General features: G+C 30.6%; 1 protein-coding gene across 1 annotated transcript in view; it reads left to right on the top strand.

Moving 5' to 3' along the window:
* The window catches only part of LOC123653630 (protein Tob1), a 51115-nt gene extending 35767 nt beyond the window's left edge, over positions 1-15348 (top strand). Inside the window, exons 2-4 of the mRNA XM_045589625.1 lie at positions 13354-13653; positions 14718-14809; positions 14977-15348. Of these exons, the coding sequence (XP_045445581.1) occupies positions 13365-13653; positions 14718-14809; positions 14977-15348 (753 nt within the window). The 5' untranslated portion in view covers positions 13354-13364. The remainder of the gene's footprint in view (positions 1-13353; positions 13654-14717; positions 14810-14976) is intronic.
* Positions 15349-19585: the final 4237 nt, after the last annotated feature.

Raw genomic sequence — 19585 nt, 5'->3', positions numbered from 1 at the left:
TAACTAAACCTCAAATATATTTACGACTCTCAGAAAGTATTTGTTAGGATAAGTTTCTTATTATTTTTTAATTCGACTTTCAAATTCAACATCAAACTATAAACTATAAATTAGCTGTACAATTAAACAATAATATAGTTTAATTTTTGTTTTTTTACTAACAAATTCAAAGTAAGACTTCCAAAACACTTTCAAGATACTCATAAAACATACAATAAACTGAAAATTCATATCTCAATTTCATTATCAATAAAATTATAGCTGTTGCAAACGTTTCTGTTAATTAAATAACACAACATATCGTGTTTGAGTAGCGCAAAAATAACTAACGTTTATTTTATACAGGGTTTATGTAACGCTGAGCTAGTAGTGAATGAACTCCTAACAGATGTCGTCGCCCTATAAATTGGTAGTATCAGCCCGACCCGCAGTCCGGAAGAAATACGCCGTTGATTGTGCATAGATACCTCCGGAACGACTTTCACGGGCTTAACGTGACTTTTACATAATATCAAGGAATACAGGAAACATAAAAATTCTGGTCCTGCAAGCCGGATATCATTTACTTTTTGTATAAAATTTATGTAGAATATACTATATATTATATTGGTACATGTTACTTATTGTTGACAATATGAATTTAAAAGCGTTGATAGCTTAATCTGTCGTAAGTAAACATACATATATATAATATTCTTCTTTATCTAGAACTTCGAACGAATGTGCTAACGGAAATAATATCAATTAAATAATCTCGTAACACAGCCTTTAATCGTAAAACAAATATAAAAACTGTACTAATAATAAAACCAACTTTGAGATGACGAAATAAAAATAATTCCTATCCATCTTTCCTACTCACTTAGAGCGAAAATATGTTTAAAAGCTTTCAAAGAGCGATAAAATTGCGACGGAAGGTTTTTAACTCAATTGAAGAACGTTATATTCTACAGCAACGTACCTATAGATATCATATTGAATTTAAAATCTTTGAAAAAGTATCTTTTTTGTTCAACATATTTTAAGTTGATGGGAATTGGTTCGAAGTTTAGATGTCACTTAAATGTCGAAGAAAATAAGTAGCTAGTATTTTAATTCCATACAAATTAACTCTAAATATAGATTTTATTTATTTAGGCTTAGATTTAAAGATCTCTCTTCTCAGTAATGCATAGATAATTACTTCCTTGAAATTACTTCCCTGAGAACTAAATTTTAATTTGCATTTGTCAAACCAAATACAAATATTATGTTTAGACGTACATTTTTATAATTTATTTGCACACAATTATGGCTTACCCAATAAATGTATAAAGTTTATAAATTTATATATAGGACTATATGTATTTATCAACGCTCAAAAATGAGATTTTTTTTCATTATTAATCCTGGTCTTTTAAAACCAAAAAATAAAATTAAAAAAATAAATTAAAAATATTATTCCTAGCCTTTTTTACTTACCTATCACTAACTTACTTAAGGTCAAAATTATTTTATACAAAAAATACTGCTATTGACTATGTTCACATAATAAAAATTGAAAATTCTACCACGTAACAAAAGTTCAAATTAATTGCTTACGCTATTTATATAATTTATAAATATATAATATATATTACGTAATTAAAAATCAATACGGCGCGGCGGTCTAGATTTAAGTTAATTCCACTGAAGTTTTGCACGTAAAGAAAATGTTAAAGTTAATATAAACAAACATATAAGTAATGTCAGTATATATTGTTAGATGAGATTATTAGGCCATAACGATACATCAGTCTATTAAGTGCAGACTAGTGGAACATAGACGAATGCAACCTATTCATATCGTCGCTGTCTCGTTTATAAGAGATAGCGTTTATTTAGAGAAAAAAAAATTCTTTCAACTTTTTTTTATATTGTCTATTTTTTGGATATTTTTAGTAAAAGTTTATCTACGTTTCAATTTAATGAGTATTATTAAAAAAAAAAAAAAAAAAAAAAAAAACCATTATTTAGTTTATTTTTGTACGTTCTTTCAGATGTTAGTTAATAAACAACTACCAAAAGATCTTTATAAAGCTCATAATAATAATACTTTTTATTGTACATCATTAAAGGAAAAACATAATAATAACATAAAATGAAAAATTTACAAAGGCGGTCTTATTGCTGAAAGAGCGATCTCTTCCAAACAACCTTTGGGTATAGGATACGGAACAGAAACTGCATTTAGGAAGTAAACAAATAATTACAATGTCTTTTTATATTGTGTTTTATATTGTGTATCCAAAGAAATTTCATTAGAGTTATAATAACTCGCTAGTTCCCATAACTTGAAACAGACCAAACACCATTTCTGTACATTTTTCTTCGTACTTTGTTTCATTTACTTCGGTCCTTCTGATAAAAGCCCAAGATATATTGTGTTTACGTTAGTTTCTGTTTGTTTTCTATAAATGAAGAGTAACAGACATTAAACATAATAAAATAACGACTTCTCTCCAATTTAAATTAAGAATAGCTATACCTAGATATCACTTGTAAAATTAAAAATATTCATAAATTAAATTTTATTTACGTTTAGTAATAATTATAAATATAACAATGCTTCATTTTTATATATTTACAAAAATAGTCAATACAAAAAAGGCTATTATAAATCACAGTCTGATATCATAATTACACTAGTTATGAAATAATCTAACATTGAACTCTGCTCACGCTATACTGAATCATTTTCATTCGACATTTCAAAACGCAATACATCTGGGTATAATACGTAATAAGCGACATAGATAATTTAACATAACAGCTTACCCGCTTATGATTTGCCAACAATTAAATATTAATATTATAAGACTGAATTAAATATTATTTATTTATCACAAAAATCTCAAATAAACTACTTGTTTTCTGTTAGGAGAATTTTATTATCCACTGTGTTCTTGACTGTTCTAAGACCCGACTTAATCTGTCTGTTAAATTATATAGTATTTCTGGAGTACTTATAGCTATATACATGCGAACGACCTTACCGAAAATTGATGAAGCAGAAATATTTCAAACGACTAACAGAAGTCCATTCAAACACATCATTTGTAATCCTATTTTTGGTAAACAAATATATATTGACGATATTATTTAAGCAGATGGAAAAAGATATATAATGGTAATTATGGTTAGAAGTCAAATTTGTCCGGACCATTTTATCCAGCAGGCGGTAAGTGGGAGATGAACGTAGGATTCTGTACTTTGCTTTCATTGTTATAAGTGTTTTTATTGAATGTGCCCAGTCAGGGGTTGTCGGGCAGTGGGGCGACGGATCGATACTGGGTTACTGATATAAATAGGACAGAACTTAAAGGCCGTACGCCCAACGCTCAGTTTCGTTCTCGTGAATCGATTCCGAGATGAGATGGAAGCGGTAAAAATGTCTGCGATGATGGGACGTCTTGAAAAGTTTCATGAAGTAAATTTTAATTTCTCGTATTGTTTTTGTCTTATATAGAAACAAAAGATGTCATAAACAGTTGATGTATATATTTTTTTAATAAAGACTACGGAAAATACTTATGAATAAATCATTGTATCTCATACAATAATAGGAAAGGGTTATAATGGAAAGGGTTATTATCTAAAATTCATACGACGTACGCTTCTTAGACTTTTGTCTCGTATTTCTTATTTTATAAAAATGAATTTAATATGGATTTGAATAAAAATATATTATATTTTTCGTGCTATTAGAAACTGTATATAGCCCACTATTTTCTGAATACTTACACATCATTTCATTACAAAAGCACTATTTATAATATTAAAAAATACATATAGGTAGATACTTACTATTTCTAAGTGACAAGCACGACTTCGAAAATTATTTTTGAATGATGAACTGAATGAACTGAACTGAATGAAATTTCTACCAATTTAACAACTATATTAATAATATAGTTAAAGTGAATAGGTTAAATTTCCTGAAAAGCAATGAAACCAATCCTTTGTTATTTTTATTCAACAATTAATTCTATATATTATAACCGAAAAGAGACTTTTGGCCAACTATAGAACATTTATAGTCATATTCAGGTTCAAGTTCAGGTATTTTTGCTCATCTGTAATTTCTCATGAAAACTATATAATTAACAACATCAATGGCACATTTAATTTACTAACATGCATGCATATAAATATAATTTTAGCTTAAAACCCCCTCGTTTATTTTTCACGATACTCAATCAGTGAAGTCAAACTTAACCGCTTAAGTATAGCAAAGCTCTTCATCCAGTTATACATTCCGGGTGAATAGGTCGTGACATTAAACCTCAATCCACGCCTGTCAGTAAAAAGGTCACAATAAGAAATGGAACAGCCTTGTACTCTGTAAGTGATGGAATGAACTTTAAATACACCATCAATATTTATTAAAAACATTTGAGTGGAAGTGAAATTCAAATTTGTTTCTAGTTTTTTCTAATGAATTATTAATTTTACTAACTTAAAATTAATGTGAATATATTTTTTATACACGTTACAAAAATTAAGAAAAAAATAAGTTTAAAAATGGCATAATAATGCAATTTATATTTTACGAAACGCTAGCGCTTATGACTTTAGTTACAACAATTTTAAGGTCAATTCAATGTCTAATCACAAAAACTATGAAGTCTGAAGGTCGTCTGTTAATTTTTAGTTATTACACATGGCAGACGTAATAATTTATTCTAAGTCTATTATCTATATTATGTTACTGTTTACCGTAAACATTACTGAAACATTTTTTTTTGTATAAATAATTAAATATTTTGACATGAAATACAGAGTAACTTACAATTATGTAGTTAAATATATAATCGTTTTTGATAGAACATCCACAGACAAAATTGTATATTGTGTGGTGCCATATTTTAATAAAAATATTGAAAATGATTATTATCATATCGACCTACATGTTAGCTGTCAACCTGATCTAGAAACGTACGTTTCTCAGTTATGTCGTTTGTACGCTACGTGTTTATTAAGTTATCGTTTTTAAGTAGATTACTATCAAGTATTAAATAGAGTTTTAACTTATCATCTTCTTTAACTTGCTAAAGTTACTTTGACTTTGTTATTTTATATTATGACTAAAAATATTCGTAAAAATAATTAAATTTTCTGTCATACAAAGCTTTAGGGTAATAACTAATATTTGCGTTCACACGTAATCTCGTGACGTCAGACAACCGCGTACGGTGTACGTATATCATGCAAAATTACGTATATTTCGTACCTACTTCTCTCAAATTTATTACACTCTTTGATTTATTTCGACTGAAGGCAATAAAATAAATTGAATTCCTCAACGGTTAGTTGGTACATTTTTTCAATTTAAAATTTTAATATCAACGCCTGTGTATACAGGTGCATTATTTTTGTATTTTTTTTTGTACTTTTAGTTTGTATATTATAAACATTAACGCCTTCTTAAACATAATGTATTTTCTATTTCTTTTTTAATCTAAAACTGTAACCGACATTAAATTAATCTACGATTTATGTTAACATTAATAACTGTGATTCAATTAATTGCTAACGATTTTTTATTTACATTATTACAGCAGAACTGTATTGTCTAAAGCCCAGTTCCACAATTTGAAAACGATGCGTTGTTTGTGAAGGATGATGTGTGTATGATGTCTAAGAATGCTAGACCAAGTTGACTACACTATAACTATATGTAAGTATAATATTAGAGACAGCGCGCTTTAAAACGTAATAGAATATCAAATGCCGAGAATAACTTAAAACAAAAATGGGTAATTTTTTTTAGCGGCATTTGTCTAGACTATCGTTCTTGATTTGATTAGAGTCACATTTGATCCACGTGGTAGCCACTGAGTCATCTCAACAGATGGACTATCAATATGATATAATCTACAAACTAAAACTAGAAATATTAGATATCACAATAAATACATTAAAAAATCAGAAAATCGTAGATGTGATATTTGATTATTTATTAACTTAACTAATATTTAAATGTATTAATAACAGTTAAGATTAAGTATTATATATTTATAAATAATAAAATCAAACAATATTAGTGATACAAGTATTAATGAAAATTACGCTTTTGAAATATACCTACTGTGAATAATAATGCCTGCCCAGCGTGATGACTATGGGCAAAACACATGAGTTCACGCAATTTTTGGCGTAAACTTGTGGAGGCCTATGTCCAGCAGTGGACTGTATAGGCTGTAATGATGATGGTGATGATAATAATGAATAATAATAACGGCAACTAAAAAAATATATTAAAAAATTTTGCTTTAAATTTACTTTGTACTTTTTACTGGGGAAACCTTGATATAAATTTTTTTATCAGATCGAAAAACATAATATCTATATCATATGGTAGAGATAGTCTTCTCATTTTAACGCGTGTTAATTTAACGATATTCTGTGAGTAAGTTGTTCAAATTGACTTGTTGAAGTGACTTCACAGGCGAATGAAGGTAAAATTTTTACGAATGAAACGCAGTAATATTAATATTAGCGTCACGAAGATGTGTAACGTTTTTGTCGAAAAACAGAGCCACCTAGCGTGTACTATAGAAACTACAAAAGTTGTCACATTAATATCGATCATATTATTTTGCAAACTAACTAGATGGCGCTAGAACGCAAATCTAAAACTTTAGATTTGTATAAATATAAATTAGTATGCCAAAGAAGTTTCACTTCTGACATGTGTACTTTGTACGCACGCACTTTTTTTTTTAATTTCATGCAAATACAGATCAAGATATGCATATATTGTAAGTGATTATAATAGTAAACAATGGTAGGTACCAGAAAGAATTATAGGTGATGAAATTTTAATATAACTAGAGCAATCCGCCTAGATTTCTACGCAAGTAGATTTAGATAATACATATTATTTTTGTATATTGGGTAATTTTTAAGATATCATATAAGACTGTGTATGTTGCATACAATAGTTTTAATTAAAATACAAAAAGAATGATTATCTTACTTAATCAGATAAAATACTTACACTGCTTAGTTGTAATTTAGGAAAATCTTGTACATTAAAAGAAATGTGATATTTTTTCTTAATACGCATTTGAAAATGTAACTAAAAAGAATTTTACTAAGAGAGTTCACCGAACGCGTTAAATGCCTAACTTTTAATTTTGTCTCTTTGTAATAATTTTATATTAAAATTTTCCCGTAAGATTAACTTTCAAAGACTTTTAGAATTTTCCGAGGTAAAGTTAACGAACATCATTTCGCGTTCGAAATAACCGTTTCTATAGAACAAAGTTATTAGAACTCTCTAGAACGAGTTAAAGTTTACAGGTTCGTTTTATAGCAGCATCCTCTCATCAGACCCTTATCTAAATTCGAAACAAATAGAAAAGACAACCACCGTGAGATATTAAAAGATCTTGAAACACCTTATAATTTTCTTTTCTGACACCTATCGTTAAACGAAGCGCCATCTATTGACTACTTTGAAAGGTAAAATAATTCTATCATTACATTGTATAAAACAAAGTCGCTTCCCGCTGTCTGTATGCTTAGATCTTTAAAACTACGCAACGTAATTTGATTCGGTTCTCTTTAGTAAATAGAGTGATTTCAGAGGAAGGTTTATATGTATAATACATGCATAATATAGTAGAAGAACACTTAATGTTTTTGCAACCGTGCGAAGCTGGGACGGGTCTCTAGTTAATAAATAAAATTAATAATGAGTTACAAAGTTGTGCATCGTAAATATGTATATTATAATAAGGTTTCAAACTGAATTAGTAATTAAATATAATTATACTTAACAATTGTAGAAGAATTTGGGTATTGAATAAGCTGATTTACAATTCAGTATGCAATATATAATATTATTTCTACGAGTACAGACAGACATAAGTCTGATTGAAAAGAAATATTCAAAGGTTTTTAATATTAGATTTAGGTTATAATATCTTTAAATTAATTATCTTTTAACTTATATTTTAAAATATTAACTATACCAATTAAAAAAAAATCCAAGTGTGCTTTTGACCACACGAGTGAAGTAAAACTTACGCAACGTAACTCTCTCTCTCTCATTCTATAATCACTAACCTATATTTTCCTCTCAACTTCCGTTCGCCTCACCCGATCACACTTTTCGTTACGCTCTCGTCACACATTCACCAGCTTACTCCTCAAGTCAAGCGTGCGTAAAGAAATGTTATTTCAATATACACAATTTTATATCATTTTTAATAATAGACCTACCTTCTATAGTGAGAAAGTTTACTAGCATACATTACTTTATACTACAATTGTGTAGATATATTAAACTCAGTCATTCGTATTCTAAAGTCAGACAAGTCAAAAGTAATCTTCAAAGTATTTTACAGCTGGCTGGTTACATCAATAAAAACTATCAAGTTAAAATTTTTATGTTATTTCGATACATAATATTAAGCAATAATTCATCTTGATAATATTAAATTGATCGTATATTGAAGAATAGTTATTGAAATATTATTTGTGACAATATAATATTATTTATATACAGCATGTTTGCGAAACATGTGTCCTTTCGTTTAGAAAAAAATTATAGATAAATAAATAAAATCTGTTTAACAGTGTAGTCGGTTATTTGTATCCTCTTTACTTATGTCTTGACAACATTGTTTTTTCAAATATTTCGATTTTAAAGTTACTTATGAGCTGTAATTTTAAAACTTTTCATTTTTATTTCACCTATATTTACGGCTATGGAATGCCATACATGTATCTCTATATGCCGTTGTATGCATACATACAGACATTTAGAATGTTTGAAAAAAAAACATAATATTAAAATATAAGTAAAACTGTGTTTAATATTATATTTGTGGTGTACAAAAAATATAAATAAATAAAATATAGCGTATATTTTTGCTAATCCAGTGGAATTTTCTTAGTATTTCAAAATTGTTGTATATTACAAAAGCAAAGTAGGAGCTCATGAATTTCATTAGGTATCGCGATCACGTGGGAAGCAGTCACGTTGCGAAGGAATAACCCGTTTTAAAGTAAAAGGAAAACCGAGAAATATTCCTCTGTTGTCGGATAATCCGCTGGAAATCTACTTTATGTACCGATGAAAAAAGAACACTCAATAAAAAAATCAGTAAAAGTTGAGAGACTGTATGATTGGAAACTTTTTTTATTGATAGTACTTCTTACAATACAAATACAATTTTTGTAAAGTAATGATAGATTTATCAAAATATTGCTTTTTAAAAATAAATAACCAACATAAAAAAATTAATAACGATACAAAATTATATTCCAGTTAACTTAGACAGAAATCGTTTTTGAACTAACGTTCAAACTAGCAATTATTTTACCTGAGAGTTGAAAACGAACGAAATTCTGCTTTTCACAAAAATGTCACGTGCTGCAACACATAAACCAATTACTGGAGAATATAGAACCGTGATGTAGAGTTATGTAGTTTGACTTTTTTTAGTAGTTTATGGAGAAATGAAAAGAGGATTTTCTAATTTCTTTTTTCTTCATTTTAGTACATTTATACGCAATAAATGAATTTTCCAGTACTTGAATTTACAGCACTTTAATTTATATAAAAAGTAAAACTCAACTCTAGTGGAATATAAAAAATTATAATACAAAAATTCATAATATTTACAAATCGCTATTACTCTTTTGTTTCTTATACATTTTTAGGTTTTTGTTTTTTCGAAAATTATACGTTCCATCTTTTGTATATTCCTCTCGTTACTTTCCATACGTCATAAGTGACAAACAGTCATTTTGTGATTCGTGTTCACTCAGAAGAAAGGCTCTATTGATCTTCAAAACATTAATTTTCTATCAAGTTTCTATGTAAATAAGCTTACCTACCTGTAACTGTTTACAGAATGTACCTTCACAGGGACGAACTATAAATTACTGTCTTACTTAAACACGCCTAAATTTCTTGCCTTAATTTGACAAAGAAACCCAAATTAATATAACAGACGTCTAAGGCTTTACATGCTTTGGGTAAACTGACTTATGAACTACATAATTGGCATCGAATAAAAGAAAAGTCTTTCCTTTTTACTAACCGATTTCCAAAAAAGGAGGAGGTTCTCAATTAAATTGTATTTTTTTTTTATGTTACTTTAGAACTTTTAACTGGGTGGACCGATTTCGACAAAAAAAATTTTAATCAAAAGGTGGTGCGTGTCATTTGGTTCCATTTAAATTTATTTGAGATCTAACAACTACTTTTCGAGTTATATATAATAATGCGTTTTTACTTGACTATTTTTTCGTCGACCTACGTTGTATTATACTGCATAACTTTTTACTGGGTGTATCGATGTGTTTGATGATTTGTAATTTAATCAAAAGCTGAATGTAGTCACATTTAAATTTCATCGAGATCTGATTAGTACTTTTTGAGTAGTCTTTGATAACGCGTATTTACTTGACTACTTTTTCGTCTACCTACATTGAATTACTTGTCAATGCAAGTGATGTAGTTTTTTCCGTTTGCGAGCAAACCAAATTATTTTAGTATACATACATTGCTTAATAGAAACGGTGACTATACTTTATACAACTAGTAATCACGTGATTGTATTTCCTTCACATTTGCAAATTGAATTTTATCACAATGACACAACTGTACTATGAACAATCTAACAGCCGCTAGGAAAACTGAATTAGTATGAACAAAAATATTAATTTTATTACATTAAGGGCCTACCTCATCGGTTGTCACCAGTGTCTAGGCTTGGCTGTTTTCGCCTTATCTACCTTTAAATCACAAATTTTACACATTAACCGGCTTGTATTATATCCATCCACGTATGAAAACACTTGATTAGCCCATTAGTGCAATTTGTAGTGACAATGCTTTCAACATTTATAGCTAATTAAATAGATAGTTTTAGAATACAGAACCATCTATTTAAGTGAAATGCTAAAAATAATCATAGAAACTAATAATCGCAATAATCTGTCAAGCAACTATTATTATTTAAAAACTTTCTTCTGTGTTAAAAAAAAAGTCGGTGTCAACTAGTTTATTTGTAACATCTGTGGAAGGCCAAAGTTAATCACGCGCGGAAAACAAAGTACGGCGATTCTAATTTAGATACAGTCGGGGGCAACGACCAGCATCAAAACAACTTATTAATAAGTGACAATAAAGCTCTACATTTGAGAATGCCAACTTCAAATAATTATTAAGACTATTATTGTCACCTAATAGAGACACCTTTAATCCAGAGACACCTTTAAAGATCATAAGACCCTGGCCCATTGCCCCAAAATAATGTGTCCCCAGAGGCAACGTGCCCCGTTAAAAAGCCCGGGTATGGAGGTCATCCTCTAGGCCCGTACCCAGACAAGCTTTCGGGTCTATCAGGAGGAACCACATTCAGTCCTATTTTAATTGTAAGACTATTTAGTTGTTTAGGTAAATAGCTTAACTATATTTTAAATTGATTTTATTATGTTAAATAAGTTTTGATTGTATACAATTTTAGAAGTACTAATTCTTGTACGTATACAAAAACATCCTTATTGCTAGTAATAACGATTTGGCAAGCTACCCTTATTACGAATAACCAAAAATAAGGTCTTGTGAAGAGTGCGCAAACAAAAACAAAGAAAAATTGTAATATTATATAGTTTATCTAAAATATATAATTGGAACGAAGTTCCTTACGGCAGGCATGACGTTTGGCTGGGCGACCGAACTGAAAAAAATGTGATACTAAAACCGTAAGAAAAATATATACATAATGGAAATATATACGTAATATCAGTCACACGACTGTATAATGTGACGTTTGTAAAACTACAATATTACTAGTAAACTTTTTTTAAATTATTTATGTAATTTTTTCAAATTGTGGTGCTTCTATTTTTATACTGTCGACAAAAATAAATAGACATTGTTTTTTTATTTCACTTAATAGTTTGAATTATTATTATTATTATTTTGTTTGATTTATTTTATTTTACTATACTTGTTATTTTCTAAAATACTAAATTTCCTAAATACTTTTATGTACTTAATTAAAAACCAATAAAAAAAAATAAAAAAAACCAAGAACTAGAAAATATATATAAAATTCAACATTTTTTTTTTCAAATTGTGTTGCTTTTATACTATCCAAAGGAACTTCGTTCCTACCTGGTGTCCCATGACACCACATAATTTTAAAATATATGTACTTTATAGATTATGCAACAGTCATGGAATGTATGTACATATTTGATGACTATTTTCTTCATGTAAGTGTAAAGATTTTTTAAAATCTAGGTTGGCTGAGATAAGCGTCGTAATAATTCAGCTTCATTCATAATATACAATCTTTATATATCTCAATTAACAGAACGTTGTGGGAATATACATATTGGTAATAAGCAAAAAGTATGCTATATAGATCTATACAAAAAAAATAACATTTAAAAACCTATTGTTACGTTCAACATTAAATATTACAATAGAAAACATCCAGCTCTTTTCGCAGAAACGAATCAATGTCATCAAGAAAATCAATACGCAAATCTAAAGTTAGCACATTGTAAGCTATTGATTTTGTTATTATACTTAATAAACCCCATTGGTTATTGTACCAAGACATAGTTTTATTGTATTGTTTAGACTAGCACGTTATAGTTTTCAGAGATCCTGATTTCTGATCCAGGGGCTGTACAAATATATAAATATATTTTAAATATGTTTATATGTATATGTACACATTATTCATATGTACACTTATAACAAAAAAAAAAAGATATGTATCCTCTTTAAATGAATGCCTGTGATTCGCTTAACCTTAGGAACAGTCGACCGTATGTGACAAAAAGTTATAATTATGCGTTTTAAGAATATATCTCGTTTTTTTTTTTTTTTTTTTTAACTAAACAGTATACTAACGTGAGTTTTCAGTGATATTTTTTTAGTTTCTGAGTAGCTTGCGCTATCGATAAGATAAAAATATCTTTCTTGAGATAAAACGTGATTTTGTAAGACGTTAAGATCATTTTAAGAAAAAATATTAATAAGTCTACAGCTGTTTTACGAGTTTACAGTCTAGCGTTTCTAAATTTTCTGCTTGGTAATTAAATAAATTTATTTTAGATTTATATAAGTGAACATAAAAAGTAAATAAGATTAAATGTCCAAAAGTGCTGCGCAAATATTTTAATTGGATATAAGTTAGAAGATATTTTTATTGAACGTAGGTATATTAAAAGTTTCTGATAAGTGTTTTATGTACCCTACAAGCGTTTATTGAACATTACACTATTAATTACTTTACTAATTTGTTTTTCAATTATTTTTATATTAATAAATGTATTTTTATTTGTCCCCAGTAAAAACAACAATGCATATTGAAGTACAAGTCGCACTCAATTTCGTCATATCATACCTTTACAACAAGCTGCCCAGACGACGCGTCAACATTTTCGGGGAAGAGCTAGAAAAAGCGCTTAAAGATAAGTTCAGGGGTCATTGGTACCCCGACCGACCGTGCCGGGGGTCTGCGTTCAGATGTTTGAAAACTGGGGGTCCATTAGACCCTGTGCTGGAGAGAGCTGCGCGGGAGTCTGGTGTTCCTGTACGAGATGTGCTTGAACACCTTCCGCGAGACCTCGCTGTTTGGGTGGATCCAGGTAAACATTATTACTTGCTTTCTGCACCGGTGGTCCGGGTGTCTCCGAATTTGTAATTATTGTATTGTGTGTGGGAACACACAAATTTACATATACACATATTTACAAATTCCGAGACAGATAAATATAAGTCAACATTTGTCACATTCTGCGATCGAACCCGCGAACGCAACCACATTAGTTGCTGTGTACCTATAAATTAACGGGTTGCCATCAATATAAAATACTCTAACCAAAATTTCGTTGACCTTCACTCTTTAGCTCTAGTTACTGCTATTCTCCATCCTTATCGACCCAAAACCTATTTTAACATTTCAAAGATCCTATAAGTTATATTGGATAAGCTGTAAGTAAAACTTATGGCCCCTCATGTCAAATGTTTGTATAGGCCAATCAGATGTGTATTTCGGTCAGTAGTGTGTATACATATGTGTTGTTTGTCTTTCCGACTAACAAAGGATTTCACCTCCTTAGGGAGCGCTGATTGACGAGTTTATGTATTTATAATCGTAATTTCCAAAATGTATTTAGGGAATGAAAATTAGTAAATTAGTTCGTATTAGTTTATAGTTTAATATTTATTCCAAAATATATTAAATGCGCAAATGACCTATCTTAATAGTTATGAGCAAACATTAAGCAAACTTCTCATTTATTTAAGACTATCAATGAAATAAGTTTAAATTAAATCTCAAAAAAGTAATATATTTTAGAAGTTATTAAAATAAAATTTTCAAAGGCCAATTTATATAAAGATTGTATACACACAATTTTTAAAAGAAAACTTTGATTGTGTCTTTAAGCTCAAAGCTACGTAATCAGGTCATCTGTTTCTGTAAACCCTTCTTTATAATTTTTTTTTAATTTACCCCTTACATTGCTTGTCACGCACTTGGGTGGGAATATTATTACGGTTATATAACAGTTATTTTATGATTTGTGGTTCTTGGAACAAATTAATTTAATTAACACAATGTCCTTTAGATTTTTTTGAATAAGCTAGTGAGATTTAAATTGAAATAAATTTATAATTTTTTCTAATAAGTTATCTTTTTTCGCTCCAGGCGAGGTGTCTTATCGCATCGGCGAGAAGGGCGCAGTGAAAGTGTTGTTCAGCAGCGACGAACGTGCCGCTGACGAGAGGACCGACAGAGAGGTACTTGTCTCTTTGCTATTATCTACTTCCTAGCGTCATCGATATTGTATCCCATTACTCTATTTCAGTAAAGTCGCTTTTAATAGCTTTTCCTATTTTCCTTATATTTCCTGATTGTTAAGAATCAATATATGTATGTCTAACAAAACTTTCGTTATGATTTCCAGGTTACCCGCGCATTTAACCCTGAGGCACAGTGTTTCCGGCCCGTAGAGCCGGTAGCGGCTCCATCGCCGCCCGCCCCCGCCGCCTTCTCACCCGCTCCGCCCTTCCGAGCGCAGCCGCTCACATTCACGACCGCTACCTTCGCGCAAACCAAGTTCGGGAGTACCAAGTTGAAAACGAGCAGCAAACGTGCCAACCGCATGTCGCCCACCGAGTTCAGCAACTACATCAAGCAGCGCGCGGTGCAGCAGCAGCTGGCGGCGCGCGCGCTGTCGCCGGCCACGGACCCCGCGGCCTACTTCCTGGCGCGGCGCGACGCGGCGCCCCCCGCGCCCTCGCCCTACGCGCCCGCGCACCTGCTGCTCGCCAACTGAGCCGCGCCCGCGCGCTAGCCGCCCCGCGCGATCCTACTGTAGAGTCTTTACTTTTTTACGAGAGATACGCGCGCCGCGATTTATTTTTTTATTTTCCGCGGGGGCGTCCCGCGCCGCCCGCCGCTTGTGATAACCATACGATTTTCCATAACTTTTTGTATTCTCGTTCGTTACGTCGATGTGTAAATTTATCGATAGGAGCAATAATCTGCCGCGCGACTCGCCGGCGATTTATTTTCATACTATATAAAGCCGAGTCGACTTTTTGATGTCTTCGTTCGATATCGATATAATATTCGTAGTGTTTAAGGGAGCGAAGGGCCGAGAGGCCGCGTGCGCTTACGACGACGTACCTTCTAGAGCGAGCCTGTATACATACGTCCTCCGATCTAAATAAATACTGATATTTAAATATGTATACATATAATATATATTCGTACGCGAATAGTCTTATTTTTCACGTGGATACGAAAGGCCAATAGAGAAATTACGTATTTTTAATATTGAGAAATAAATTGATACTTTCTAAGAATATAGCGTACTGATATGTATTGTACTCATGTAATAAATGTTTGCATATCCGGTCGGACGCGGTCGGTCGGCGCGGCGGCCGCCCGAAGGCGTCGGAGATCTCACCTAGTGTAATCATCACTCGTACGATTGTACCCTTATAATAATTATGATATACATAAAATATTATAGGATTAGCTACGTTTCAATCTAACAGTATTTTTTTAAGAAGATATTAGTCCTTGTGTACATTGCCGGTCGACCGCGTCGCGGCGGCCGGCCTTAGTCTATATGGTAAATTTATATAATATTGTTATAAAAGACATGGATATGATAGGAAAAAAGTATTTCTCAATTCATCAACTAAACGGGTGCATGCAAATTCATGAAAATAAAATACTATGTGTTATTTATCTTTTTTATATTTCACTTGGCGATTGAGTTCGGTGTTTCAATCGAGGTCGACGTTAGCGATAGGTAACTGTGCTTAGGTATGCGGGTAGGCAGCTTGTCGTTGCTTGCGACACCCGTCTGCCGCCGGATGTCCGTGTCACGCGTCACGGCGTCACTCACTAGTGTCGGCTCACACGGCGAGCGTTACTCGATAGAACTAATTCGTACATTCGATATTAAATGTTAGGATAACTACTCGTACGTGCAAATATATTAGAATATTGTAAATCTTGCGTTTATATCCTTGTATTGGTTAAAGCAGAGCGAGCCGTGTGGACCGACATCCCAGATGCACAACAATGACAAGTTGTATACGGAAATGTGCAACTATTTTTTTACTATTTTTATATTTTGATTTAGATTAAGTCTAGTTGTATTATTTCGGTACCTTTAATACGTACTTTATTAACGCCCTATTATTATTAAATAAATTACGTAAAGTAATTTTAGGAACTCGATTGAAAAACTGACCAATGTGCTACAGTATTTTGTAGATAAAATCTATAACGTAAGTTAATATAATAAAACTTAGTATAATGATATTTTTTATTAATAAAGATACTTTTTATTTTTCTTTCTTTTGTAAGATATATTCGATGGAAGTGTTAAAGATAGTATATTTGCATAATATAGTTAAAAGCGGTTCTCCAATCCGCGAATATAATTAGTCAATAATAATTTTTCATATTGTTGTACGACTTTTTAAGTTTATATTAAAATGTTTTGTGCAATCTACAAGTTCGTCTTTTTTATTTCATCACATCAAATAATGTTGATCCTGGTTTTATGAATTCTATGGGTTACATAATATTCTAAAAGTATAAAAATTATTTAATGTATAATTTAATTGTTTAGTAGCTATTTGTGTTATTGTTTTATTTATTTTCAAAAGTTTTAAATGACTAAAGCCCGAAAGCGTAAAATACAACAGGCAGAAAAAGTCTACCTAAATAAAATTAGTTATTTCTGCCATACCTTAGCGGTTTGTACAAAGAAAACCTTTTGTCTTTTGTTGAAGTGCTGGCGTAGCCTACCTATCATATATTTTAATCAAGAACCGAACCCGTGGCTGCTTAAGAAATTAACGTGGAAGATCCTTAGGGCTGGTTAACAATCTGATATTTTTAAGTCTATTTCTCTTGGTAAATTAAAGATTACTGTTACCTCCTTTTATTAGCCCGCTCCTAAAATATCTATATCAAAGTCGATAAATAAAAGTTTTTGAAGCATTTCCATAATGAGTTAGGTAATTTGAAAACTCCAAAGTACAATCACGATTTTGTCGTGCATTAAACTTACATCACTACTATCGCAATACAGGTGCAGTAAAGATAAGAAGAACAGGAACAAAAATAAATAAACAAACGCTTCACACTCACCGGCCGCAGTGGTTATTTCCTCCCGTGTAGGGGGTCTGGCAACACACACATTACACAAGCATAAACGGACAATACCGATAATAAAAAGAATTTACCTACACCCGAATCGATGGCATAGCTTTTAGCTTCCCTTTTAAAAATAATAATCCCTTTAAAATTTTAATTTGTAAAATGACGATTCGAAAGAGCTTTGGTTAAGTTATTAAGTTAGAATAAAGTTATTTTGATTTTGATTTTGCTCAAATTTAAATGGTAGGTACCCCATGACAAGCACCAGGTTTCGAATTAAAAAAAAATAATGATCAAAACACGGTACACCCAGTAAAAAAGTTGAAGTAACACACATTAAGATAACATACAGTCGAATTAAGAACCTTTTTAAAGCGTCCTTTTTTTAATGCTTATCCAGATTGTTTTTATTTTTGGCTACATATCCTGTAACACTTAATAAAGGTAGGACATGGTCCGAAATTTTCCGTGTTTTTCTGTTCCATTTTATTAACATTTATATGCTGCTATTTTATAGGTACACTTATTTCTCTACTTTCTAAAGCTAGCGTTTTTTTCCAAGGCTTTCACCCTGAATTACCCAAAATTTTCAAATTACATGTCAGTGGATATACAGTGGAGACGAGAGAAGATGGTGTTAGTTTTTTCACAAATTAGGAAATATCCATAAATTACGTCCCACGAGTTTCACGAATTTTTACCCCTGCCTCGTCCTTGTCACAGATGGTCACATATATTATGACGCCTATACCTAGGGTGACGTCACATTCTTTGCAATTTTACACCAATAAATTATTATTTATTAAATTAAAACATCGGTTTCGACATGGTTTTATTTGTTTTTCAATAAAATCCTCACCAATCCGAAATGGGTATGAAAAGTAAAGTTGCCCCTTACTCAGTTGATTTTGTTGAAATTTAGATTACCTAATCCTACAAGATCAAACATTTATAAAAAATATACTAAAGGAAATATTTATTTATAAATATTCATATTTCTTAATCTACATAATTATCTCTTTTTATTTTCAAATCTTCGAATTGATATTCTTCACTACTACTACAGATAGCAAAATATATTGTGTCAATAGTTCTTGACAAATTCTTTGACACTGGGTAACGATACTGACGTGCTTGCCAATCTTGAAATAGATCTAATATTTCATATTTTTATAGTTTAATATTCACCTTATTAGTCTATATTGTTCATCTCTATATAACATGTCACTTTAAGCACTAAATAGGAATGAGCATAAACGTTGGAGGATACTGAAATAAAACGACAATTTATTTATTAAGTCTTTATTGAAACCACAAAGATGACAAAAATAAACCTCATCTATGGACAAATTTGAAGTTACTTAGTTAATACACTGTAAACACGGTATTCATTATTAAGGTGTAAAATTACGATTTCTCGTTTCAATTAATTTGACATATTCTCAAAGCACATTAAAACATTAGATTTACATCGACAGGAATATTTCACAAACAGAAATAAAATTAAACTGTACACTAACAATGATTTGCCATATAAATCCTTTTTTATTGCTTTAAACTTTCACACTTCGTAATTTATCATATATTTTCACATATAGCAAACGCGGGCACTTCAGAATCAACCAGCTTATATTATATTTACAATGTTATTTTAAAAGAAATCTCACAAAAATAATTACGTAATTGTAAAATAATACGACATTGATTATATTTTAAAATTTAAACAGCACAATAAATTACAATCAATGCAATCAAATATTTGATTAACGTACATAGAAATTTTATTATTTTTAATAAATTAATCTATAACGAAAAAAAAATATTGGAAACGAGACGGATATTAATTACTCAGAGACAATGAGGCTTTGCGCATTAAGCAGGGATGG

Source organism: Melitaea cinxia, chromosome 5 (genome assembly GCF_905220565.1).
Source record: "Melitaea cinxia chromosome 5, ilMelCinx1.1, whole genome shotgun sequence".
Taxonomy (NCBI): Eukaryota; Metazoa; Arthropoda; class Insecta; order Lepidoptera; family Nymphalidae; genus Melitaea; species Melitaea cinxia.
Note: the sequence above shows the minus strand (reverse complement) of the source record. Positions and strands in the feature narration are given on the sequence as shown.